This window comes from Mchenga conophoros, linkage group LG3 (assembly GCF_057382185.1).
Source record: "Mchenga conophoros isolate Kocher_MC1m ecotype Shallow Benthic linkage group LG3, M_conophoros_male_GT1.1, whole genome shotgun sequence".
NCBI lineage: Eukaryota > Metazoa > Chordata > Actinopteri > Cichliformes > Cichlidae > Mchenga > Mchenga conophoros.
The window spans coordinates 16,251,650-16,278,973 of record NC_140528.1 but is presented as its reverse complement, the minus strand read 5'-3'; the positions used below and the strand labels follow the sequence as shown (position 1 = coordinate 16,278,973).

Genomic DNA, 27,324 nt, shown 5'->3' with positions numbered 1-27,324 from the left:
AAAAGAGCTCGGGACCACAAGGTTCGAGAGATTCTCAAATTGGAGTTGTCTGCTGAAAACTATTGCCAGACTGCTGCACATTGCCAAGTCCTTTAAAGGTGAAACAGAGAGCGCATGTCGTGGATGGCACAAGTGCAACAACTATGCTACAGAAGAACAGCTACAGCAGGCCAAGGTTACTATCATTCGTGCAGTTCAAAAAGAGGTGTATGCGGATGACATCAAGCGCATGGAGCAGAGTGAGTCCATTCACACACAAAGTCCACTTAGCAAGCTGAGTCCTTACATAGACGCTGATGCAGTTCTTAGGGTCGGTGGCCGGCTCGCAAGAGCTCAACTGTCAACAGATGAGACACAGCCCATGCTCATTCCCAGTAAACACCACATAACCCAGCTCATAATCAGACACTTTCACGCACAAGTATGTCATCAGGGCAGACACTTCACCGAAGGTGCTATCAGAGCTGCAGGTTTTTGGATTGTGGGTGGGAAAAGAGCCGTCAGTAGTGTCATCTTCAACGGTGTCATATGCCGCAGATTAAGGGGCAAGCAACAAGAGCAGATCATGTCAGATTTACCAGAAGACAGAATGTGTACAGACCCTCCTTTCACGTGTGTGGGCCTAGATGTTTTTGGTCCATGGCCTGTTACAGTCAGAAAGACACGAGGAGGTCAAGCAGAGGCAAAGAGATGGGCAGTGATCTTTACGTGTATGAGCACTCGTGCCATGCATATCGAAGTGATAGAAGCAATGGACACTTCATCTTTCATTAATGCACTGCGCCGTTTCGTTGCTATGTGAGGTGCTGTTAAACTACTCAGATCCGACTGCGGCACAAACTTTTTGAGTGCTTGCAGAGAACTCCAAATCGACAAGAAGGGTTGTCATAATGACAAAATCAACATGTATCTTGGAGACAGAAGCTGTGAGTGGCAATTTAACCCTCCACATGCATCGCACATGGCTGGATCTTGGGAGCGCATGATTGGCGTCAGTCGGCGGATCCTTGACGTAATGCTGCTGCAGCACGGAAATGCAAAGCTCACACATGAGGTGTTAGTGACATTCATGGCGGAGGTCACTGCAATAGTCAACTCAAGGCCACTTACCACAGTTTCTGCTGACTCAGAGAATCCTGAGATTCTCACTCCTGCCATGCTACTCACACAAAAGTTTGGTGCGCCCCCAGTACCACCAGGTCAGTTCCACGATCAGGACCTGTTTAGAGCGCAATGGAGACGTGTACAGTACCTAGCCAACGTCTTCTGGGGACGATGGAGGAGAGAGTACCTCAGCGGACTACAGGGTCGTCGCAAGTGGAGGGCATCAAAGCCCAATCTACAAATTGGAGATGTGGTCCTGCTCAAAGAGGGACAAGAAAACAGGATTGACTGGCCACAAGGGCTAGTCACAAAAGACCTTCCCCAGTCAAGATGGCAGAGTAAGGAAGATCGAAGTCAAGATCATCCGCAGTGTCGAATGTAGAGTGTACCTGAGACCCATCAGTGAAGTCGTCTTGTTGGTACCTAAGAGCTAAGTCTGAAAGACTCTTAATATCCTTTGTAATAGTGGGGTTCAGCTTTGGTTGGTGTGACGTCCTGCAGACGTCAGGCGGGGAGTATTCTGTCCCTCCTGTTATTTCTAAGGTATGTTTTTTATAAGTTTGTTATATGGCGGGTCATAATCATTCGTTCTGTAATTAACTGTTGCAACATGTCAGAAAATATGTTTATTCCTGATCTTGTCTGGGCAAAGCCTGCCATCTAGTGGGTTGACAGGGTAGCACCATGTTAGAGCGCAAGCACTGGTTTTCTCCCAGCGCTCGACAGGGAAGGTCCAGTAGGCTGTGTCTCTGTAAATTCCTGCATCTGACGCCCTTGAAAAGGCTTAATCTGTATGTGTGGCAAAACGGTTTATTGTTCCCACTTATTAGTACCTTGTTCAGCAAAGTAATGAGCTTCTTGTGTGTTTAGCGAGTTTGTTACATTACTAGCACAAGCTAGCTGTTAGCCCTTTGTTTATTCAATTCAATTCAATTCAATTTTATTTATATAGCGCCAAATCACAACAAAAGTCGCCTCAAGGCGCTTCATAGATACAGAGAAAAACCCAACAATCATATGACCCCCTATGAGCAAGCACTTTGGCGACAGTGGGAAGGAAAAACTCCCTTTTAACAGGAAGAAACCTCCGGCAGAACCAGGCTCAGGGAGGGGCGGCCATCTGCTGCGACCGGTTGGGCTGAGAGAAGGAAGACAGGATAAAGACATGCTGTGGAAGAGAGACAGAGGTTAATAACAGATATGATTCAATGCAGAGAGGTCTATTAATACATAGTGAGTGAGAAAGGTGACTGGAAAGGAAAAACTCAATGCATCATGGGAATCCCCCGGCAGCCTACATCTATTGCAGCATAACTAAGGGAGGATTCAGGGTCACCTGGTCCAGCCCTAACTATATGCTTTAGCAAAAAGGAAAGTTTTAAGCCTAATCTTAAAAGTAGAGATAGTGTCTGTCTCCCGAATCCAAACTGGAAGCTGGTTCCACAGAAGAGGGGCCTGAAAACTGAAGGCTCTCCCTCCCATTCTACTTTTAAATACTCTAGGAACAACAAGTAGGCCTGCAGAGCGAGAACAAAGCACTCTAATAGGGTGATATGGTACTACAAGGTCATTAAGATAAGATGGGGCCTGATTATTTAAGACCTTGTATGTGAGGAGCAGGATTTTGAATTCAATTCTGGATTTAACAGGAAGCCAATGAAGGGAAGCCAAAACAGGAGAAATATGCTCTCTCTTTCTAGTCCCTGTCAGGACTCTTGCTGCAGCATTTTGGATTAGTTGAAGGCTTTTCAGCAAGTTTTTTGGACATCCTGATAATAATGAATTACAGTAGTCCAGCCTGGAAGTAATAAATGCATGAACTAGTTTTTCAGCGTCACTCTGAGACAGGATATTTCTAATTTTAGAGATGTTGCACAAATGGAAGAAAGCAGTCTTACATATTTGTTTAATATGTGCATTGAAGGACATGTCCTGGTCAAAAATGACTCCAAGGTTCCTCACCGCGTTACTGGAGGCCAAGGTAATGCCATTCAGAGTAAGAATCTGGTTAGATACCATATTTCTAAGATTTTCAGGGCCGAGTACAATAACCTCAGTTTTTTCTGAATTAAGAAGCAGAAAGTTAGCGGCCATCCAGGTCTTTATGTCTTTAAGACATTCCTGCAGTTTAACTAATTGGTGTGTGTCATCTGGCTTCATGGACAGATAGAGCTGGGTGTCATCAGCATAGCAGTGAAAATGTATGCTATGTCTTCTAATGATACTGCCTAAGGGAAGCATGTATAATGTAAACAGAATTGGTCCTAGCACTGAACCCTGTGGAACTCCATAATTAACCTCAGTGTGTGAAGAGGACTCTCCATTTACATGCACAAATTGGAGTCTATTAGATAGATATGATACAAACCACTGCAGCGCAGTACCTGTAATACCTACAGCATGTTCTAATCGCTCTAATAGGATATTATGGTCAACAGTATCGAATGCTGCGCTAAGGTCTAGCAGGACAAGCACAGAGATGAGTCCACTGTCAGAGGCCATAAGAAGATCATTTGTAACCTTCACTAAAGCTGTTTCTGTGCTGTGCTGAGCTCTGAAACCTGACTGAAACTCTTCAAATAAACCATTCCTCTGCAGATGATCTGTTAGCTGTTTGACAACTACTCTTTCAAGGATTTTTGATATGAAAGGAAGGTTGGAGATTGGCCTATAATTAGCTAAGACTGCTGGGTCTAGAGATGGCTTTTTGAGTAAAGGTTTTGTCAGGGCTCTGTGTGCGGGCAGGCGGAGATGAGGATCCAAGTGCAGGACTCGAACACAGAATTTTAACTCAAAAACCTCAGCTTTATTGCTGGCAGGAAAACAAACATGAAGTGAGGATGGAACACTGAGACCAAGGACACACAGGCATAATCTGAGGGTACGACAGGACACACAGGCATAATCTGAGGGTACGACAGGACACACAGGCATAATCTGAGGGTACGACGCGACACCGAGCATGGGAAAACACAGGGCTTATATACACAGGGTAGTAACGGGGGAATCGGCAACAGGAGGGAGACACAGCTGGGAGAGATCAGGGCTAACGAGACAGGGGGAACAAAGCTGCACACACACTAACATCAGACAGGAACAAGAACCTTCAAAGTAAAACAGGAAACAAAACACACTTTACTAAGACAGACTAGACACTGACCAAAGGCTACTAAATGATAATCATAATCACAACAGTATCAGATCATAATATAGAAAAACACCAAGATAACTGAAACACCAAGTACCAGAGAAACATAAAGGAAAATCCATGATGCAAAAGTACCAAAACATAATGAACTCAAAATACTGGGTCCAACGGACCCAGAACCGTGACAGTACCCCCCCTCTAAGGGCTGACTCCCGACAGCCCCAAACAAAAAAAAAAAAAAAAAAAAAAAGCACAACAAAGCACCAGTCCAGGGCGGGCGGAGGGGGTCCAGGATGGAGGGACAGAGCCCAAACTAAAAAACGAGGAGCACCAGAGTCCAAAAAACGCAGGAAAGCATATCAAAAACAAAACGAAACCAGAGCTCACCAAGAGTCCACAAAAAGTTCAGGGGGCCGACCGTGCACACGGCAACGGCGGCGACGGGCGAACAGTCCCGGAGGCCGACCGTGCACACGGCAACGGCGGCCACTGAGCAGGTCCGGAGGGTGGCCGCGATGCCAGCGGCGGCGACAAACCCTTTCCGGAGGCCGTCCCCGAAGGCCATGATGCCACCTAATAGGCCCGGAAAACGGCCGGCAGAGGCGAGGCAGAACGGGTCGAGCTGGCTCTGACGGCGGTGTGGCAACCGCAGGACCAGGGAAGGCAGGACCAGACGAAGACGAAGGCGGAGCCGAAGCCGGACCAGGCAAAGACGAAGGCGTGGATGAAGACACGGAGGCCGGACCAGGCGTGGATGAAGACACGGAGGCCGGACCAGGCGTGGATGAAGACACGGAGGCCGGACCAGGCGTGGATGAAGGGACGGCTGCGGAACCTGACGGCAGCGGGACGGCTGCGGAACCTGACGGCAGCGGGACGGCTGCGGAACCTGACGGCAGCGGGACGGCTGCGGAACCTGACGGCAGCGGGACGGCTGCAGGTGATGATGTAAAAGTCGCGGGGGACGATTCAGCAGGTGATGGCTGAACCAATTTCCCTGGACCATCAGCAGGTGTGAGGATGTGCTGGCTGGGTCCCCCAGGACCCTCAGCTAACGAGGCGTGGTGCTGGGTGGGCTCCTCAGACCCTCCAGCAGACGTGGCGTGAGGCTGACTGGGTTCTGCCGAACCCCCAGCAGACGAAACACGAGGCTGGCTGGGTTCTCCCGAACCCCCAGCAGGCGAAACACGAGGCTGGCTGGGTTCTCCCGAACCCCCAGCAGGCGAAACACGAGGCTGGCTGGGTTCTCCCGAACCCCCAGCAGGCGAAACCTTAGGCAGGACGGGCTCCTCGGGCCCTCCAGCTGGAGTAGATGCAGGACCAGAGGTGAGTGGGACCTCTGGCTGAGGGTGATGAGTGGCTGATTTAGTGGATGACAACGCCAATGATTCCTTCACTAACTGAACTACTGACTGGGTTATGGACTGTAACAAAGCTTGCAAAAAATCTCATTGTGGTTGCGACTGAGCTATGAATAACGGGGGTGAAGACTGAGCTACGGGTGACGTAATTCGAGATGAAAGCGGTAGTGGAGTAGGTGACAGGGCTGAAGGCGGCTGCTGATCAGGGGACACTGTAAACTGAGCTGAAGGTGGCTGCTGATCAGGGGACACTGTAAACTGAGCTGAAGGTGGCTGCTGATCAGCTGACTGAACTGAAGGTGGCTGCTGATCAGCTGACTGAACTGAAGGTGGCTGCTGATCAGCTGACTGAACTGAAGGTGGCTGCTGATCAGCTGACTGAACTGAAGGTGGCTGCTGATCAGAAAACTGAGATGAAGGTGTGGAAATGAAAACTGCACCAGTCCGTACTACAGGAGAGAATGGAAGTGTGGTTGGATGATGATGGCGAGGGTTGCATTTCTTCCTCAGGGACGGATCAAATGATTTGGTGATAAACCGTTGCAAAAAATGGTGCTGTCGCTGAGAGTACCAAGTGGCGAGGGCTTCCAGGAGAACAGCTGAATCCTCTTTCCCCGGGCCGCCCATGCCAAACAGTTCAAAGGCTAGCCTCGCTCTTAGAGCTGTTATCATTTGCTTAAGTCCGTTTATGTGCAGAAAACTGACGGTGGAGGCAGTAGACGACAAGAAATTATCAAAAAACACTACCTCCATATGCCTCGTGTAGGGGCTCGCAGCGTGGATTATCCTCCGACATTAATCCCATAGGTGCGCGAGATTATCTCCCTCAGAGGTGAAAAGTGAGTCCACTGGATCCATACTGGTCGCGTCGTTCTGTCAGGGCTCTGTGTGCGGGCAGGCGGAGATGAGGATCCAAGTGCAGGACTCGAACACAGAATTGTAACTCAAAAACTTCAGCTTTATTGCTGGCGGGAAAACAAACATGAAGTGAGGATGGAACACCGAGACCAAGGACACACAGGCATAATCTGAGGGTACGACGCGACACCGAGCATGGGAAAACACAGGGCTTATATACACAGGGTAGTAACGGGGGAATCGGCAACAGGAGGGAGACACAGCTGGGAGAGATCAGGGCTAACGAGACAGGGGGAACAAAGCTGCACACACTAACATCAGACAGGAACAAGAACCTTCAACGTAAAACAGGAAACAAAACACACTTTACTAAGACAGACTAGACAGAGACAGACTTGACACTGACCAAAGGCTACTAAATGATAATCATAATCACAACAGTATCAGATCATAAATCATAATATAGAAAAACACCAAGATAACTGAAACACCAAGTACCAGAGAAACATAAAGGAAAATCCATGATGCAAAAGTACCAAAACATAATGAACTCAAAATACTGGGTCCAACGGACCCAGAACTGTGACAGTTTTAACTACAGCCAGCTTGAAGGCCTGTGGTACATAGCCGATTATTAGAGATAGGTTGATCATATTTAAGATCGAAGAATTAATTAATGGCAGGACTTCTTTGAGCAGTTTTGTAGGAATGGGGTCTAAAAGACACGTTGATGGTTTGGAGGAAGTAATTATTGAAGTTAACTCAGAAAGATCAATTGGAGAAAAAGAGTCTAACTTAACATCAATGGTACTAAGAGTAGCTGTAGATAATATTACATCTGTGGGATGATTATTGGTAATTTTTTCTCTAATGATAAAAATTTTATTTGTGAAGAAGTTCATGAAGTCATTACTAGTTAACGTTAAAGGGATGGTTGGCTCAAAAGAGCTCTGACTTTTTGTCAGCCTGGCTACAGTGCTGAAGAGAAACCTGGGGTTGTTCTTATTTTCTTCAATCAGTGATGAATAGTAAGATGTTCTGGCTTTGCGGAGGGCTTTCTTATAAAGCAGCAAACTATTTCTCCAGGCTAAATGATGATCCTCTAGATTTGTGACACGCCATTTCCTCTCCAGATTACGAGTCATCTGCTTTAGGGTACGTGTTTGAGAATTATACCACGGAGTCAGGTACTTCTGATTTGGCCTTAGTTTTCACAGGAGCTACAGTATCCAGAGTCGTACGTAGTGAGGAGGTGAAATTATTAACAAGATAATCGACTTCTGTTGGGGTAGCGTTCAGATAGCTGCTCTGCTCTGTGTTGGTACAAGGCATTGGAGATGATAACAGTGGGTGGATTATATTCTTAAACTTAGTTACAGCACTTTCAGAAAGACATCTACTTTGATAAAGTCTACTCTTCACCGCTGTGTAATCAATTATTGTAAATGTAAATGTTATCAGGAAATGATCAGACAGGAGAGGGTTTTCAGGAAACACTGTTAAATGTTCAGTTTCTATGCCACATGTTAAAACAAGATCTAGAGTGTGATTAAAGTGGTGGGTGGGTTCTTTTTCATTTTGAGAGAAACCAATTGAGTCTAATAACAGATTAAATGCCATGTTGAGGCTGTCATTTTTAGCATCTACATGGATGTTAAAATCACCCACAATAATTATTTTATCTGAGCTCAGAACTAAATTAGATATAAAGTCTGAGAAATCAGACAGAAACTCTGTGTAAGGCCCAGGTGGACGATAGATGATAACAAGTAAGACTGGTTTCTGAGTTTCACAGCTGGGGTGGACAATGTTAAGCATCAGGCTTTAAAATGAATTAAAAGTCTGTCTTGGTCTTTCATTAATTAATAGGCTGGTGTGAAAAATTGCTGCCACACCGCCCCTCGGCCTGTGCTTCGAGATTTCTGGTAGTTAGAATGACTCGGGGGTGTTGATTCATTTAAACTAACATAATCATCCTGCTGCAACCAGGTTTCTGTAAGGCAGAGTAAATCAATTTGTTGATCAATTATTAAGTCATGTACTAACAGAGACTTGGAGGAGAGAGACCTAATATTTAATAATCCACATTTCACTGTTTTACTCTTTGGTTCAGATGTGGATACTGTATTGTTCTTTCTTTGTAATTGTTTATGTTTAAGTTGTTTGTTGCTGGTTTTTAGTTTGTTTTTTGTCTTTTTGGAAGCTGACACAGTCTCTATGGAGATGGGTTTTTGGGGGGGTAGCCGGAGGAGAGAAGCTGCAGAGAGGCGTGTAAGACTGCAACTCTGCTTCCTGGTCACAACTCTGGATAGTCATATTTTTGGGGGTTTAATAAATTTGTCCATATTTCTAGAAATGAGAGCTGCTCCATCCAAAGTGGGATGGATGCCGTCTCTCCTAACAAGACCAGGTTTCCTCCAGAAGGTTTGCCAATTATCTATGAAGCCCACATCGTTTCTGGGACACCACTCAGACAGCCAGCAATTTAAGGAGAACATGCGACTAAACATGTCACTCCTGGTCTGATTGGGGAGGGGACCAGAGAAAACTACAGAGTCCGACATTGTTTTGGCAAAATTGCACACCGATTCAATATTGATTTTAGTGACCTCTGATTGGCGTAACCGGGTGTCATTACTGCCGACGTGAATTATGATTTTACTGAATTTACGTTTACCCTTAGCCAGTAGTTTTAAATTTCCTTCAATGTCGCCTGCTCTGGCCCCTGGAAGACAATTGACTATGGTTGCTGGTGTCTCTAGCTTCACATGTCTGAGAACAGAATCGCCAATTACCAGAGTTTGACCCCCGGCGGGTGTGTCGCAGAGTGGGGAAAAACGGTTAGACACATGAACGGGTTGGTGGTGTACCTGGGGCTTCTGTTTAGGACTATGCTTCCTCCTCACCGTGACCCAGCCTCCCTTTTTCCCCAGCTGCTTGGGATCTGCCGGGGAACAGCTAGCGGGGCCTACACTATCTTCGGCTGCACCAGCTACAGAGGCCTGGCTAGCTACGGGTGAATGAAGGGTGCGAAGCCGAGTCTCCAATTCAGTAATCCTGGCCTCCAGCGCTGCAAATATGCTACATTTGTTACAGATATCATTACTGCTAAAGGAGGCCGAGGAGTAACTAAACATCTGACACAATGAGCAAGAAAATGCAGGAGGGACAGGTGAAGTAGCCATGGTGCTAACGAGTCAGCTACGAGCTAAGCTAAGCTAGCGAGACAGTACAGAGACAGTGAGTGAATACTTTGGCTATAAATTAGGTAGTGAGTACACAGAAAGTGTGCTTCGGATGAAGCACGTGAAGATTATACTATGAAAGAAGAATGTATTTAAAAGTTGTTAATTAAATTGCTAAGCAAATAAGCTACTTAGAAACACCACTGTGTTTGAGCAGGAACAGGAAGTGATACTCTACCACAGAGCGAGCGAACACCAAGTGACAGCGCCACCAAGAGACAGGAGTCAGCCTGGTGCTTCTAAATTGGCTGTAGGTGTGGATGTGAGAGAGTGCTTCTCTGTCTCTCTCTGTTGGCCCTGTGATGGACTGCTCACTTGTGCAGGTGGACCACGCCTCTTGCCCTATGACAGCTAGGGCACAGGCTCCAGCCCTGTGAGCCTAAGCTGAATAAACAGTTAGCAAAAATGATTCATAGATAGCCTGAAATTCCCCAGTTAGCAGTTTGGTAGATAGCTATGACATGCTAATCCCATCCAGCAGCTGTCTTCTACCTATAAGCTGATCCCTGCTGAGCCAAAGCTGTCACGGTCCCCGTGTCTCTCTGGTTGGCCCACGCTGGCTACAGGTTTTGTTGTTGTTAGTTTTTGTTTTCTTTGTCTCTCCTCCTCCTCTCTGCCTGGGTGAAGCTCGTTACGGGCTCTCGCTCTTGGCCCACGCACCTGTGTGATTGTGTCCACCTGCTGCTGATCTGGCTGATTTCGCCAGCTGCTATTTAAGGCAGTGGCACTGAGCAGCTCACCGCTGGAACGTTGAACCTCCTGAGTTCGTGCTCTTGGCATTTTCAAAAGAATCCCCTGTGTGTATTTTGCTGTGGAACTAACGTCAACTTCTCTACTAGCTCCTCCCCTTTTGCAAGTGTGGACGCTTCATCTCTTTGCTCCTTAAATGCTTTTCTTCTTTTATTGATTTTTATGCTGATTTTTTCCCTTTTTTCCGTATGAGCTTACCTGCGATAGCATCTGGACACTTATAGATCATTAGGACTAAAGTGTTCTTAACAGAAACAGCAACATTTTTATAGTTACCTTATCCTCAGCGCTCCGTGTGTCTGTGGCCTAGACACAGCTGAAGCCTGATTACAGCATCTGGGCACCAAACAGCCTCAATAGCCTGGAAAGGTGCTAACCGCTAGGCTAACTAGCAACAAGATGCCTTCCCTCGCCACAGATGACTACCACAGCCTCCTGCAGAAGATTGCAGTACTGGAGACAAAAATTCATCGCTTAAAAGTAAACGTGGAGGTAAATGGACTGTGTGGAAATGAAACAACCTTGCCTTTGATTCAAAACAATGGCGATGAGCAAGCTAGTACACAGCTAAGGAGCACAGATAACATGACCAAGAAAGTAGACTCTGTGCATTATTATAAATCCTCAAGTGATAATCCCCCTTTGGACTTTCTTGGTGCAAAACCAAGACATAAATCATGTCTCCTGGAAGGGGGAGGACGTATCACGGGCAGAGCACAGCGAGCTGAAATCTCTGAAACCGACTGGCCTTCACTTCCTACGAGACAGAGAAGCTCTTCTACCCCTGTATACGAGAGGAAACAGGACTGGACAACCGTGAATAGGAAGGTTAACAACAAACCTCCAAAACAACTGAATGTGAAACTGCACAACAGATTTGCTCCACTATCAAAGGACCCTGGATCTATATCGGACAACCATCCATCTAAAAGCAGCAAAGTAAGGTCTGAAAATCTGTTGAAAAGTGAAAGGCCACAGGGAAAGCTAAAGGCTAGGCCTGAAACTCTGATTGTGGGTGACTCTGCCGTAAAGGATGTACAAAGGATGTGCGGTAAGAACACCAAAGTCCTCTGCTTTCCTAATGACATGGTCAACAACCTGAAGGAGAGAATTCTTCAAATTGCAGATGAATATCCAACTGTGACAAACATTGTTCTGCATACAGGGTCAAACGATGTGTCCAAACAACAGTCGGAGGTTCTGAAACGGGACTTTACTGGATTACTAAATACTGTAAACTCTCTGAATGCAGCTGTATTCATCAGTGGACCTGTACCGCCGGTCAGAGGAGGAGACGAGAGATTCAGCAGGTTGTTTACACTGAATAAATGGCTTATATCAGCATGTACTGACCACTCGGTGCATTTTATCAACAACTTCAATATTTTTTGGGAACGCAGGCATCTGTTTAAAGCAAATGGATTTAATTTTAACAGTTTGGCCATAACGAACACCCTGTTCGAACATAAGAGTGTCCATAAGTGCACGTGGCACCAGGATGCTCTAGGCCGTAGGTCGATGATCGATTTTGTAATCGTATCACCAGACCTGCGACCATATGTTCTGGACACTCGGGTAAAGAGAGGGGCTGAGCTGTCAACTGATCACCACCTGGTGGTGAGTTGGATCAGGTGGCGGGGGAGGACACTGGACAGACCTGGTGCACCTAAACGCGTAGTGAGGGTGTGCTGGGAACGTCTAGCAGAGGCCCCAGTCCGCGAGATCTTCAACGCACACCTCCGGCAGAGCTTCGACAGCATTCCGAGGGAGACTGGGGACATCGAGTCCGAATGGACCATGTTCAGCGTCTCCATTGCCGAAGCTGCTGCATTGAGCTGCGGCCGCAGGGTGGTTGGTGCCTGCCGTGGTGGTAATCCCCGAACCAAATGGTGGACACCAGAGGTGAAGGGAGCCACCAGGCTGAAGAAGGAGTCCTATCAGGCTTGGTTAGCCTGTGGGACTCCGGAGGCAGCCGACAGGTATCGACAGGCCAAGCGGAATGCGGCTCGGGCAGTGGCTGAAGCAAAAACTCGGGTGTGGGAGGAGTTCGGAGAGGCCATGGAAAAAGACTTTCGGACTGCCTCGAAGAGATTCTGGCAAACCGTCAGGCGTCTCAGGAGGGGAAAGCGGTGCTCTACCTGCACTGTGTATAGTGCTGGCGGAGCGCTGTTGACGTCGACTGAGAAAATTGTCAGGCGGTGGAAGGAATACTTCGAGGACCTCCTTAATCCCACTGACACGTCTTCCGAGGAGGAAGCAGAGTCTGGGGATGAGGGGAATGACCCGCCAATTTCCGGGGGCGAGGTCACTGAGGCAGTTAAACAACTCCTTGGTGGCAGAGCCCCTGGTGTTGATGAGGTCCGCCCCGAGTTCCTGAAGGCTCTGGACGTTGTAGGGCTGTCCTGGTTGACACGCCTTTGCAATATTGCGTGGAGATCAGGGGCAGTACCTGTGGACTGGCAGACCGGGGTGGTGGTCCCCATCTTTAAGAAGGGGGACCGGAGGGTGTGTTCCAACTACAGGGGGATCACACTCCTCAGCCTCCCTGGGAAAGTCTATGCCAGGGTGCTGGAAAGGAGAGTTCGTCCGCTAGTCGAACCTCGGATACAGGAGGAACAATGCGGTTTTCGTCCTGGTCGCGGAACACTGGACCAGCTCTTTATCCTCTCGAGGATACTTGAGGGTGCATGGGAGTTTGCCCAACCAGTCTACATGTGTTTTGTGGACTTGGAGAAGGCATTCGACCGTGTCCCTCGGGGTGTCCTGTGGGAGGTGCTGCGGGAGTATTGCCCATTGCTACGGGCCATTCGATCCCTATACAACCGTTGCAAGAGCTTGGTTCGCATTGCCGGCAACAAGTCGGACTCGTTCCCGGTGGGTGATGGGCTCCGCCAGGGCTGCCCTTTGTCTCCGGTTCTGTTCATAATTTTTATGGACAGGATTTCTAGGCGCAGCCAAGGGGCGGAGGGCTTTCGCTTTGGTGGCCTCAGAATCTCATCTCTGATTTTTGCGGATGATGTGGTTCTGTTGGCTTCATCGGGTGAGGGCCTCCAGCTCGCACTGGAGTGGTTCGCAGCCGAGTGTGAAGCAGCGGGAATGAGGATCAGCACCTCCAAATCTGAGGCCATGGTTCTCAGCCGGAAAAGGGTGGAGTGCCCACTCCGGGTCGGGGATGAGTTCCTGCCCCAAGTGGAGGAGTTCAAGTATCTCGGGGTCTTGTTCGCGAGTGATGGGAGAAGGGAGCCGGAGATCGACAGACGGATTGGGGCTGCAGCTGCAGTAATGCGGACGCTGCACCGGTCCGTCGTGGTGAAGAGGGAGCTGAGTGTAAAAGCGAAGCTCTCAATTTACCGGTCGATCTACGTCCCTACCCTCACCTATGGCCACGAGCTGTGGGTAGTGACCGAAAGAACGAGATCGCGGATACAAGCGGCAGAAATGAGCTTCCTCCGAAGGGTGGCTGGCCTCTCCCTTAGAGATAGGGTGAGAAGTTCGGCCATCCGGGAGGGGCTCAGAGTAGAGCCGCTGCTGCTCCACATCGAAAGGAGTCAGCTGAGGTGGTTCGGGCATCTGACAAGGATGCCCCCTGGGCGCCTCCTGGGTGAGGTGTTCGAGGCATGTCCCACCGGGAGGAGGCCCCGGGGCAGACCCAGGACACGCTGGAGAGATTATATCTCTCGGCTGGCCTGGGAACGCCTTGGTATTCCCCCGGATAAGCTGGAGGAGGTGGCTGGGGAGAGGGAGGTCTGGGCCTCTTTGCTTAGGCTGCTGCCCCCGCGACCCGGCCTCGGATAAAGCGGATGAAAATGGATGGATGGAATGGATGGATTTAATTTTAACAAGTCAGGGGTGAAACTGTTCACCTCCAACTTGTTTTATTCCATACGTCATCCATCTCTGCTTGGTGCCAAGGCTGAGATAAATGAGGAGTTATCTCATAAAGAGGAACAAACAGTACTCCAAGAACAGACAAAGCCCAGCAGAAACCTTGAGGAGGAGCTCCATTTGCCCCCACCTGGGAAGAGCCTCAGAAAGGAGAGACATCTGAGGCAAGAAGAGGGGTCCCTATTTTCCTCCAACTCTCTCAACAACACCAACGACCAGGACCAGGGACCACGATCTTCCCCAGTCCCCCAAACCCCTGACAGGCCATCACCCTCCTCCCCCTCCCTTTCTCCCTCCTCCCCACACCTGAAATTCACTGAGGAGATGATGGAGCGGGTCAATGCTGGGCTCAGATCTACCCCCCGCCCAATCCCTTTTTGTCCCCCATAAACCCCCCACCAGAGCGGCCAAAGGTTCGCCATCGAGCCCCACCCTCAACAGAGCAATCAAAGTCACATTGCCCAGCCTCTCCCCCCTTAGTTCCTCCTTACCACCTTCATGCTCTGTCTCCGCAGTCTGATGTGTGATGTGTGAAGGGTCCGGGCTGCGAGGATTACGGCAGTGGTGACTTTTCCCAGGAGAAGCTGGGACCCTGTTTACTAGAAGGTTTTAAAATCTCTGTACTTTTAGGTGACAGAAGGAGACATGTGGCCTGGTCAAAACACAGAGAGCTGCACTCTAAAAGATCTTTAAACATAGTAAACATACCTTGTGTGCCACAGACTGCTCCCAAACATGAGGGGACAAGTAATGCCTCTAAAACACTTAAGTTGGCTTTATTAAACGTTAGATCTTTAGCTGGGAAAACATTTTTAATTAATGATTTAATCACTGAGCACAGCCTTGATTTTATGTTTTTAACTGAAACTTGGTTGGACCAAAGTAACAGTGGAGCTGTTCTCATCGAGACGACCCCTCCTAACTACAGTTTTATCAGTGAGGACAGGCTCAGCAGGAGGGGAGGAGGGGTTGCTGTCTTATTTAATGAATCATTTCAATGTAAGCAGCTATCTCCTGGAAGTTTTCAGTCTTTTGAATATGTGGCTTTACAGCTGAAGGCCCCATCCAAAGTTGTGTTTCTTAATGTTTACAGGCCTCCCAAATACTGCACAGACTTTTTTAATGACCTCAGTGAACTGCTGTCTGTGATCTGTGTTGATTTTGACTGTGTAATTATTGTTGGGGATTTTAACATCCATGTGGACAACCCTCAGGACAAAGGGACTAAAGACCTGAGTAACACTCTAGGCAACTTTGGGCTGACTCAGCATGTAACAGAGGCCACACATAATAGAGGACACACTCTTGACCTACTGATCTCCAAGGGCCTGAGCATTTCAAAGGTTACTGTGTCTGATGTGGGCGTGTCTGATCATTACTGTGTTTTCTTTTAAAGTAAAATCTCAGCCCACATAAATATGTCAACAGCAGTGATCACAAAACGGTGTATAACTGAACACAGTAGTGCAATTTTTAACCAGGTCTTCCCATTAACACCTGACCTGTCCAGAGGGTCAGTCAATGAGCTCGTCAATAGCTTCAATGCTAACATGTTAAATGTAATGGACACTATTGCTCCCATTAAGGTGAAGGTTATCTCTGGAAGGAAAAAGTCTCCATGGAGAAACTCCACACTGGTGAAAAATGAAAAAAGAGAGTGTAGGAAAGCTGAGTGCAGATGGAGAAAAACAAACCTCCAGGTTCACTATGACACCTATAAAGAGAAACTTCACAATTATAATTTACAACTGAGGAGTGCAAGGAGGTCCTACTTCTCTGACATCATCACTAAAAACAGCCATAATGCTCGGGTCTTATTTTCTACAGTTGATAGGCTAACAAACCCTCCTGTGTCAGTGGCAGCTGAACTTCATTCGACCATGGTCTGCAATGACTTTGCCAAATTCTTCACAGAAAAAATCCAAAAAATTAGACAAGCAATTGGTACATCAACAGCAGATCCAGAATATGTACTGTGTCCACCGAAAAACTGTTTAAACACCATGAAACAGTTTCACCCTATTAACAGCAAAGACCTGGAGGACATCTTAGGTCAACTGAACTCCTCCTCCTGCTGTTTAGATGTCCTGCCAACAAGTTTTTTCAAAAAGGTCTCAAAGACTTTAGAGTCAGACCTGTTACACATCGTCAACTTTTCTTTATTATCAGGTGTGTTTCCAGAATCACTAAAAACTGCTGTAATAAAACCTATACTGAAAAAGTACAATCTTGACAAGACACAAATGAAAAACTACAGGCCGATCTCAAATCTCCCATTTTTAAGTAAGATCATTGAAAAAGCAGTTTCTCAACAGCTCAGTTACTTCTTAAAACAGAATAACTGCTACGATGCCTTCCAGTCAGGTTTTAGACAGAACCACAGCACTGAAACCGCTCTGACCAAAGTGTTTAATGACATATGTCTGAATACAGACAGTGGAAAAATGTCAGTCTTAGTTTTACTGGATCTCAGTGCAGCATTTGATACAGTTGACCACAACATATTACTCAAACGACTGGAGAACTGGACAGGTCTTTCAGGAACTGTACTAAACTGGTTCAAGACATACTTAGAAAACAGGAAATACTTTGTATCAATAGGTAACTTCACATCTGAGCAGACAAGTATCACATGTGGAGTTCCCCAAGGTTCCATCTTGGGACCCCCTCTGTTTAACATTTACATGCTCCCACTGGCACAGATTATAGAGAACAACAAAATAAACTATCATAGCTATGCAGATGACACACAAATATATATCACAATGTCACCAGGAGACCAAGGCCCTGTACAGGCTCTTGGTAAATGCATTGAGGAAATTAATGACTGGTTGTGCCACAATTTTCTCCAGCTAAACAAAAACAAAACTGAGGTAATAGTCTTTGGCGCCAAAGAAAAACGATTACAGGTCACCAGAGAACTTCAATCTATACATCTAAAAACCACAAACCAGGCGAGAAATTTGGGTGTAGTGATGGATGCAGACCTAAACTTAGAAAAATTATATGTCTGTTTCTTCAGAAAAACCTTAACCTAGAAACTTTTGCCTTCAGTATGTGCACAGTCAGAGAGTGTCAGCAGGAGGACTTTGACTTTTGCTTTAGCAAAGTACGAAGCTGTTTCAAATAAAGTTGTGCTGCATAGGAGAGGATCTGCTGCCCCTGGACACTTTGACATGTGTGCTCCAATTCCTGCACTACACACTAGTGCCACTGATGTTTATGTAGGTTTGTGTTAGTGTGTCTGTTTGCGTTAGCCATCATGTGTGTCTTCACGCCGTGAATGCCACTGTTGGTGTGTGTGAGTTTGTGTAGGTGATGAAGAGTCCACTCCAGCAAGAAGGCAGAGGGAAATGCATCACTCTAAATAACAGTGCTTAGAGCTGGCAGCGAGGGAGGGAAGGTTTGCTGAGCCTTTGGGGATAGTAGGCGGACAAATGCATCACACGCTATTTCCACCGAATCTACAGACGGCAACCTTTTGCTCATATAAAGATGATAATGAATCAGAGTCGAGATGGATGTCAGATGGAGCCACTTCCCTTTGCCCTGCTCTCCAGCCCAGCAGGTGGTCTTGCAGCTTGTGCCATGTTTGTCTCTTGGCCCTTGCTGTAGCATGAGTCATTGCCCTTAACATGAAGAGCAAGACAGATGAAGCCAGGGCGCATACATCCAAGCACATACTAACAAACACACATCCACACCAACCTGCTGTTTACATCAGGAGCATCTCTTTCTCAGAGTGCAGCTGCTCCCAGAGGAGGTGAGACATTCTGGGAGCTGCTTCTCCTCTGCAGTGGCTGCACTACTGAATTGCAGGAACAGAGGGATGGATAAATAGAAAATCAATGTGGCTTCATGGTCAGAGGATGCAGGGCTGTTTTCCCAATTATGGGAAATGTTGCTCCTAGTCAGTGAGGTCTGTCAGCCCTTTCCTGAGCTGTATGACATGCACAAAGCATGATTTGGGCTTATCTACAATATCTGAATAGATTTTAAAGAAAGATCTGGTTAATATTTCCTTTCTGTTTCTGTATAATCGACCTTTTGTTTTAACTTGTAAGATTAAAACTATGTCAGCATCACTTGGTTTGTAAATACTGTACTCGTTATTCTTTGGTACCGCTGTAAACATTTGTTTTTAGCTACTAAGCTGAAGTTATCATGTTGCCATTACTCATACAGCTGCATTACAGTTGTTTATGTTTATACACCACCACTCATTTAATCCATAGTTATTCTTCTCTGGCTCTCTTCCACAGTGTGTCTTCGTCCTGTCTTCCTCCCCTCACCCCAAATACGGCACACGGCTGCCCCTTCCTGAGCTTGGTTCTCCTGGAGGTTAAAAGGGAGTTTTTCCTTCCCGCTGTCGCCAAAGTGTTTGGTCATAGCGGGCCATCTGACTGTTGGGGTTCTTTCTGTTTTCTCTGTATTATTGAAGCATGTTTACCTTGCAATGGAAAATAGTTTGATGCAACTGTTGTTGCAATTTGGTGCTATATAAATAAAATTGATTTGAAAATTGAAAAAAAAAAAAAAAAAAAAAAAAAAAAAGAAAAACACATTAAGACAATAACAAAGTCAGCTTACTATCACCTCAAGAATATATCAAGGATAAAAGATCTGATGTCTCAACAGGACCTGGAAAAACTAGTCCATGCATTCATCTTTAGTAGGCTTGATTACTGTAACAGCATCTTTACAGGTCTACCTAAAAAATCAGTCAGACAACTACAGCTCATTCAGAACTCTGCAGCTCGAGTCCTCACTAAGACCAAAAAAGTGGACCACATCAGTCCAGCTCTGAGGTCTTTACACTGGCTGCCTGTCCGTCAGAGGATAGACTTTAAAGTTCTGATACTGGTCTATAAAGCTCTGAATTGTTTAGGACCAAAATACATCAGTGACCTCCTGACCCAGTATGAACCTTCCAGATCTCTCAGGTCATCTGGATCCGGTCTTTTATCAGTTCCCAGAGTCAGAACCAGACACGGAGAGCTGCATTCAGCTTTTATGCTCCTTATATCTGGAACAAACTCCCAGAAAGCCTCAGATCAGCTGAAACACTCAGTTTATTTAAATCCAGGTTGAAGACTCACCTGTTCTCAGCTGCATTTGAATAAAGCACCAAATCCACACTTTCAAGCTTAAATTTCAAAACTTACATTAACTACTGATTTTATCTACTGTTCTGATTTTATCTGTTTTGATTTTATATACTGATTTGTTTGTTTGTTTGTTTGTTAATTAGTTAGTTTGTTTGTTTGCTTCTTTTAATCAATTTTAAATCATGCTTTTTATTTGTTTTTGTTTCTAATGTCTCTGTAAAGCACTTTGAATCACCTTGTTGTTGAATTGTGCTATACAAATAAATTTGCCTTGCCTTGCCTTGCCTTGCCTCTGTGTAGATATCCCTCTTCTGGACCAAATCACGGGACCAGCCCGGGTGTGGCAGCGTGTATGGAGTTTTGGAGCGAGTGCGGCTGAAGAGGAGTGCGTGTGTGCGGAGGAGCTGTGGCGGTGACTGTGTGGAAGAGGAAGCGTGTGTGTGGATTTCCCCACTCCTTCTCTCCCGGGAGCCCTGGACCCCCTCCCAACTCACTGTACATATATATAGCACTGAGGTGACCCCTGTTGTCAATAAATCTCCTTTTGTTCTTTGAGAAAGAACTGTCTGCGCGTGAGTCCATTCAGTAGCCATGACAAAAGCACTTTTTCATTTACAAATTACAACCTTTAATAGAAACCTATTGGTCAGCATCTTATTAGCCTGCTGTTAGCTTCATTCCACAGAAAACTGAGAGAAACTAACAGAGTTGATAAAGAATAAAGAGAAATGTGTTGATTTAAAGCCTTTGAAGTGCTTCAGATGATCTCTGTCCACTTCTGTCCACTCATTCATTCATGTAAGCTTTCTAATGCAGCTTTGATCTTCACAGTCTGCTTCATGAAACTCATTCTAACCCTGAATGTCAGAGTGTTCCTCCTTCTCTTTCCCATCATTCATGCTGGCAGTGGAGGAGATTTGGATGTTGGACTGTGTTTTGGATGATGTGTGTATGTTTGTGTTGGACTGCTGTCTGTAAAGCAAACGCACATTTTGCTTTGGATTTCAGTGTCAGACAGACTTTAAGGTGGAATGAAGAGTTGGAGAGTTTCACAGTGAATTATCCAGTGGAGGATTTTTCTTCTTCTTTGAAGGTTTGAAATGTGAACATTGTTCTGCTGCAGTCAATGGACTAAACCAGAGAAGAAGAAAACAGACTTTACCATGAAGATCCTCAGTGTGGATCAGTATAATATCAGCCTGATGTCTGCAGTTTAGTGTCAGCACAACTTTCACATCATATTCATCTCAGCACAACTAAAACATGCTGACTGACCTCAGAGTTTCAAGTCCACATCCTGGACTCTCCAGGAAACCACACAGATGCTTCACTCCTGAATCCTGCAGCTTGTTGTTGGAGCTCAGGTCCAGCTCTCTCAGATGGGAGGGGTTGGACTTCAGTGCTGCTGCCAGATAATCACAGCTGATCTCTGACAAACCACAGTACCACAATCTGTATGAAGAATGAAAGATGTAAGTTTATTAGACAAAGTGTGAGCTTGAAATCATTCAGTGTTTCATCATCTGTTCAGAGCTGAAGAAGGTTCAGAATGTAGAAGTTTAGAAAATGGAAACTCCAAACAGCTGAAGCCAACAGGAAGCAGCTTCAAACAAACACAACAAGAGAAAAAACTCTGAATGTTTCACATTAAAGTCGTACATTTATCATAAAAACAGGACAAAAACTTGAAAAAGTCGTGTTTTTCCTTCCAGGAACCACAAGGCTTCACTTTTAAAGGTGAAGTGTGAAAGAAATTGTCACGGCTGGCGGGGTGAGCCGTGTGGTGTTGGAGGAAAAGGAGGACCCAAAATGCAGCAGTGACTGATGATTCGAGTGATGTTTATTTACAAAGTGGCAGTGACAGAAACAGGCAACGAAGCGTGAGAGATTACTAACGGAAACCTAAACTGGGAGAAACTAAAGAGCAAACCTGAAATCTTAACGAAACGGAGAGCAGAGCAGAGAGACGCAGACTAAGGAACAGGAACACCATAGAACGCAGACGAGCCGACAACGAATACAGACCGACACCCACTAAATATACACACACAAGGTAATGGACTTCTTTATTGAAAAGTACTTTAAATGTTTAGTCATGTGAGTGCAGCAGAGGAAATGCTGCTGTCATCCAACACTTGAGACTTGAACGCACCACAGCCCAGTCACACTCTTGCTAGTTGGACAGAATAAAGTGTTTGTTTGTTTAGGGTTTGTGGATCCCTGAAGGCGAGAATGTGAAGATCCCAGTAGCCATCAAAGTTCTCAGAGAGGCCACGTCACCAAAAGCCAACCAAGAAGTCCTGGATGTAAGACTCCTCTGTGTGCTTCTTCTATTTCCTGCTCTACAAACACATTGTTAGTGACTGTTAACTATTTTGTGTCTTGAATTTTAAGTCGCTCCACCAAATATCTTCTTACATTTAAGTGGTTTAAAAACATTAGATCTTAATCTTGAGCTGATTAAAGGGCTGAAGCTTAACTGAAGTTAAAAATGCTCCACAGCTGCATCTGTAGCTCAGACTTTCCCATGTAGGCAGCGACTGTGGATGTTTCTCAGTAACACTGCTGTCTGTGTAGGAAACGTATGTGATGGTGAGTGTGGATCACCCTCATGTGTGCCGCCTGCTGGGAATCTGCCTGACATCATCAGTCCAGCTGGTTACTCAGCTGATGCTGTACGGCGGCTTGCTGGACTATGTCCGGCACCACAGGGATAGCATTGGGGCGCAGTGGCTGCTCAACTGGTGTGTCCAGATTGCTAAGGTGAGTAAATGAGGTCAGCAAGACCTCCTCTAAGGAGAAACTCTCCTGCCTGAGGCGCCAGCTCAGTGTGCAGCTCTCTTTAAGCCTGCTGAGGCTCATTAATGCAAACACAAGAAACCGTGTGCTAATCTGTTTAGTCCGTTTTAAGTATGATTTGGATTTTTAAGTGCTGGGAAAATCACAAGGTACAAGGTCAGAGGCTCACAGTGAAACCTGATGAGAGCAGTCTCCATTCATAAAGTGTGCTGATGGGATCGTGGGTGCTGAATATGGAGCTGATGGCAGGAGAAAAATGGGAAAAACTCAGAGATAGTTCATGGATGCAGTGAAGGAGGACGTGCAGAAAGCTGGTGAGACCGATGAGGATGCTGGGAGAGGGGGAGATGGGGGCAGATGAGCTGCTCTGGCGCCCCCTAAAGGCAGCAGCCTGAAGAAGTTAAACAAAAACAAACAATTTACACAGATGAGTTACAGTCATTTACACATTTTTGTATGAGGCTGTAAACATGTTTATCTCTGCTGTAACTTTTGAAATTTTTACACGTGGATCTGTGGACACCGAACGATTGTTGGAGTCAGCATCACCTGCAGTTTCTGGAGATACTGGTGCTGCAGCCCAGCCAGTTATCACACAGCTGGTTTTACTCATACTGAAAACTTGTGTGCATGCATGACGTTTGTGTGCAGGGCATGAACTACCTGGAGGAGCGTCACCTGGTGCATCGTGACCTGGCTGCAAGGAACGTCCTTTTGAAGAGTCCTAACCACGTCAAGATCACCGACTTCGGCCTTGCCAAGCTTCTGACGGCAGATGAGAAGGAATATCACGCTGATGGAGGAAAGGTGTGTTTTCATGTGGCTGGCACTCGGAGACGAGCTGATTTCTATCAGGACAAAACCACAAAAGACTAAATCAGACAGGATGTTGGGCTTCTCTGTTAAAATGTTCCTCACCTGTCTGTGTATGTTTGTCTTCCTCTGTTTAACGCAGGTTCCCATTAAGTGGATGGCATTAGAGTCGATCCTCCAGTGGACTTACACCCATCAGAGTGATGTTTGGAGTTACGGTGGGTCAATCTGTGGCTCTCTAGCCTGCACAGGGCCCACTGGTTACTTGTTTCACTAGACCTGAAAAAGTTATTTTCTTACTGTGACATAAAAAGACAGCTGTTCTATCACAGCTGGGATAGGCTCCACCCACGACACTGAATTTGATAAGTGGAAGTAGATTGGATATAAAAAAGTATCATGAGGTAGCCCTCCATAAAGAATCATCTGCTTTATTGTCTATTTTACTTCAAATGGAAACATTAACATTGAAACCATTAACATGCTGTTGTCTTGTGTATGACCTGACACAAGAGGTCGACCATAAACTCCTAAAATGCTCTCTGATGTCATAGATCCAGTGAGCATTAGAGTGATCTTCTCATAGATTTCAGTCTGACAGGACTGCCCCCTCTTGGGTATTTGAAAGAAAAACGGTTCAGGTTCAAGATGCTTACTTACTGATCCACCGTTCGGACCCCAGAACGTATTTCTGTCTTTTATATACATGCAAATAAAAATGATCATTATCATTAAAATTCTCATCAGGAACAAACCCTCCTTGAACTCATGTTGTTTACTTCATCGTGTCTGTTGTTGTGTAACGGAGGTTTTACTGAGAGCTGAGTCTGCTCTAACAGTCGATGGTCTGCAGGTGTGACGGTGTGGGAGATCATGACGTTCGGCTCCAAGCCATACGACGGCATCCCGGCCAGCGAGATCGCCACGGTGCTGGGGAGAGGCGAGCGGCTGCCTCAGCCCCCCATCTGCACCATCGATGTCTACATGATCATGGTCAAATGTAAGATGAGACGCAGGTGGTGCTGGTAGAAAAATTGCGCCTTGATGGGAACATGAAGGTGTCAAACTTTTAAATAGTTATGTCTCCATCATGTCTCCAAATCGGGCGTCTGTTTGTCTTACAATGGCTCCAGGCTACGGTCTAAATTTCATGAAGTCAGACAAACAAATTCTACATCAAGTACTAAAAGTTCTTTGGTATGACGAACACGAATATAAAGTCTGGAGCAGCTCAGCTGTACAGAAGACTGAAAATCATCCCCTTTGCTTCTGCAGGCTGGATGATCGACCCGTCCAGTCGGCCCAGGTTCAAAGAGCTGATGGTGGAGTTCTCCAAGATGGCCAGCGACCCGTCCAGATACCTGGTCATACAGGTAAACCAGGGATTTCATGTCATTTACTTGTATAATGACACTTATAAAAAGATTTTCTTCACTGAGGGTTGGTAATATGGAGATCCTTTACCGTCTGACTGTCCAGATATTTTCTACATGTAATAATATTAATATTGTCTTATTTCTCAGACATTTGTTCATTCAAAAGCTGTGCTGAACGTGAACTCTTGACTCACCACACACATCAGGGGGACTGTTGTTAAACAAGCTAATGGTCTGATCGGTCGAATATTTGTGACATTTGTGAGAAATCATTTACGCTCATAGGACTCAGTGTTTCTGTATGAAGGTAAATCACTTGGTCAGCAATCAGTTCTATTATTAACAATCCATAAATATTTACATTTTAACCTTAACAATAATCTACTTTTATAGTAATCAAAAAATAAACCAAAACCTTCTTACTGAAAATGAAAGAAGGAAGCTGACACTTAACCTATTTAACCTAATTAATAAGTTAACTGATTAGAAAAAGATAAAGCATTTCTACTTCTAATGATCACATTTAACTCAGTTTTTCCTGTTTTGAAAATGAAGATGTTAGAAAAATAAAACAATTTTCTTTTCATATGGAAAACCGTCCGTCGTCTTTTCTTTTTGTTTCCTCTTGATTGCGCTGGCATATGATGAATTAAAGTATGATACAATTAATTTTTTAAATGTAAAGAACCAAACTAGTATTCTGATCACAGTACGGGGTGCACGTGGAGAATATGTCCCGATCTGGATCATTCAGACACAAAACAGGAATAAATTTAATCCAGGAGAAAAAGTATTTTAGAAATATCTACAGCTGAGATTTTTTCTTTTATGAAACCACATGAACATAGTTGAATTATTAGACCCAACAAACATCATATGGTAAATGGCCTGTATTTATATAGCGCTTTACTAGTCCCTAAGGACCCCAAAGCACTTTACATATCCAGTCATCCACCCATTCACACACTGGTGATGGCAGCTACATTGTAGCCACAGCCACCCTGGGGCGCACTGACAGAGGCTGTCGGACACTGGCGCCACCGAGCCCTCTGACCACCACCAGTAGGCAACGGGTGAAGTGTCCTGCCCAAGGACACAACGATCGAGACTGTCCAAGCCGGGGCTCGAACCGGCAACCTTCCAATTACAAGGCGAACTCCCAACTCTTGAGCCACGATCGCCATATCATCAGTTCATCTCTTTACTTCCTGTTTATTAGAGAATTAAGCAGTTTGGGATCAACGTGTGTTCTAACCCATACTCACACGGTGAATATAGATGAGTAAACTGTTAAAATGAAATAATATTAGTATTTATTAACTGCACAGAACTAACAGGGAATGTAAAGTTTCGGTGTGTAGAAAGAAGGGGTTCAAAAGAAACACGAGAAAATGATTTCAAACGAACTTCCAATAAATGCAAAGCTGTTTCTCTTTGGTTTCAATCCAGAAGATGATCATTATAATAAAAATGAACGAGCAATAATGATCGTCTTTAAAGAAAAAAACTGTTACATAGCATAAACTCAACTACATTAATTATTTTTGTCAGGGGGACCTGCCAAGTCCGTCAGACAGCAGGTTTTACTCTCGTCTGCTGAGCACCGACGACACCGAGGACGTTATTGACCCGGACGAATACCTGCTACCCTACAGAGGCATGGGTAACCATAAGGACCGGCCCATGGTATGGACACACACACACACACACACACACCTATTGTAGTCTAATCTAGTCTAAAGACACATTGTTACATGTCTATATGTTTTATCAAACATTTTAGTAAATGTTACATGAAAAAACATCGTACTTAAGAAAGTGTTCGGCGCCCCCTGGTGACCCAAGTAAATGTAAACAGTCTACTTCCACTCGCCATAAGTGGCCAGAAGTACAGCTATTTATTTCCTCTGTGTTTCATTCTAATGAACGTGCTTTGATGAAACAGAGGTGTTTCATTGATTCTCTTCGTTCGTGTCAGAATGGTCATCCGGCCGGAGAGTACAGCCTCGCCCTGCGGTACATCACCGATCCCACTGACAGCGCACTGGAAAAGGACTTCATCGACCACGGTATCCATCATCAAACATAACTCAGACCAGTGACAAATAATTAGGAGATGTAAATCAATTAATAGCTGGACAGCAAACTGTCTTCATGACAGAAAATTAATTAATTTATACCTAAACAGCATTTTCCTGCTCTGTCTTCCAGAGTACATGAACCAGAGTGTGAGTGAGACCAGCCAGAGCAGCCGGCTCTCCAAGGTTTTAAACCCTAATTATGAGGACCTGAGCCTGGGCTGGGGCCCACTTCCCCACCCGCTGGAGGATCTGAACACCTCCCAAGTGCCCTATGGACCTGAATACCTGAACGCGTCCTGCAAACTGCGCCCTCTGGTGACCAGTCACAGCCTTGATAATCCAGACTACCAGGCTGACTTCCTGCCTCAGATCATTACAGATGCAACTTTAGCTGAGAACCATCTGTTCCTCCCAGCAGCAGAGAACCTCGAGTACCTGGGTGTGGGCGGTGCTCTACATGCTCCCGTCCGCTAGGGGGCAGCAGCTCTCGGGCTGTCAGACTGAAGCTGTGCTCTACTTTCATTCAAGCTGCCCACAGGAATTAATTGTTTTACAGTCAGTTCTTCAGGAAACACTGACTGGAGCAGAGGCAGCACTTCATCCAGACCGACAGCCTCAGATTCACAATTGATCTTTACAAGTTTGTTTGACTGGTAGGACCAAAGGACTTGGTTTAAGCTCTGCAGCTCCTGAACGAGTTTCTTTAACAGTCTCAGTCTGACTAAAACCTTCTGTTTGACTTGAAATACTCTGAATGAACTTTTATTGTATAAAGTGTATAAAGTTATGAATTCTT

General features: G+C 45.7%; 2 protein-coding genes across 2 annotated transcripts in view; one reads left to right on the top strand and one right to left on the bottom strand.

The window, feature by feature from the left end:
• LOC146577461 (ribonuclease inhibitor-like) overlaps positions 1-21,988 on the bottom strand; it is a 144,503-nt gene extending 122,515 nt beyond the window's left edge. The window contains exons 1-2 of the mRNA XM_085269730.1: positions 21,981-21,988; positions 20,735-20,911 (exon numbers count right to left, since the gene is read on the bottom strand). Of these exons, the coding sequence (XP_085125856.1) occupies positions 20,735-20,911; positions 21,981-21,988 (185 nt within the window). The remainder of the gene's footprint in view (positions 1-20,734; positions 20,912-21,980) is intronic.
• LOC146577460 (melanoma receptor tyrosine-protein kinase-like) lies at positions 20,923-27,002 on the top strand. The gene is made up of 10 exons (XM_085269729.1): positions 20,923-20,931; positions 21,667-21,765; positions 22,037-22,222; positions 22,910-23,065; positions 23,214-23,289; positions 23,925-24,071; positions 24,347-24,444; positions 25,999-26,133; positions 26,426-26,516; positions 26,659-27,002. The coding sequence occupies exons 1-10, from the start codon at positions 20,923-20,925 to the stop codon at positions 27,000-27,002; spliced, it is 1,341 nt and encodes a 446-aa protein (XP_085125855.1).
• Positions 27,003-27,324: the final 322 nt, after the last annotated feature.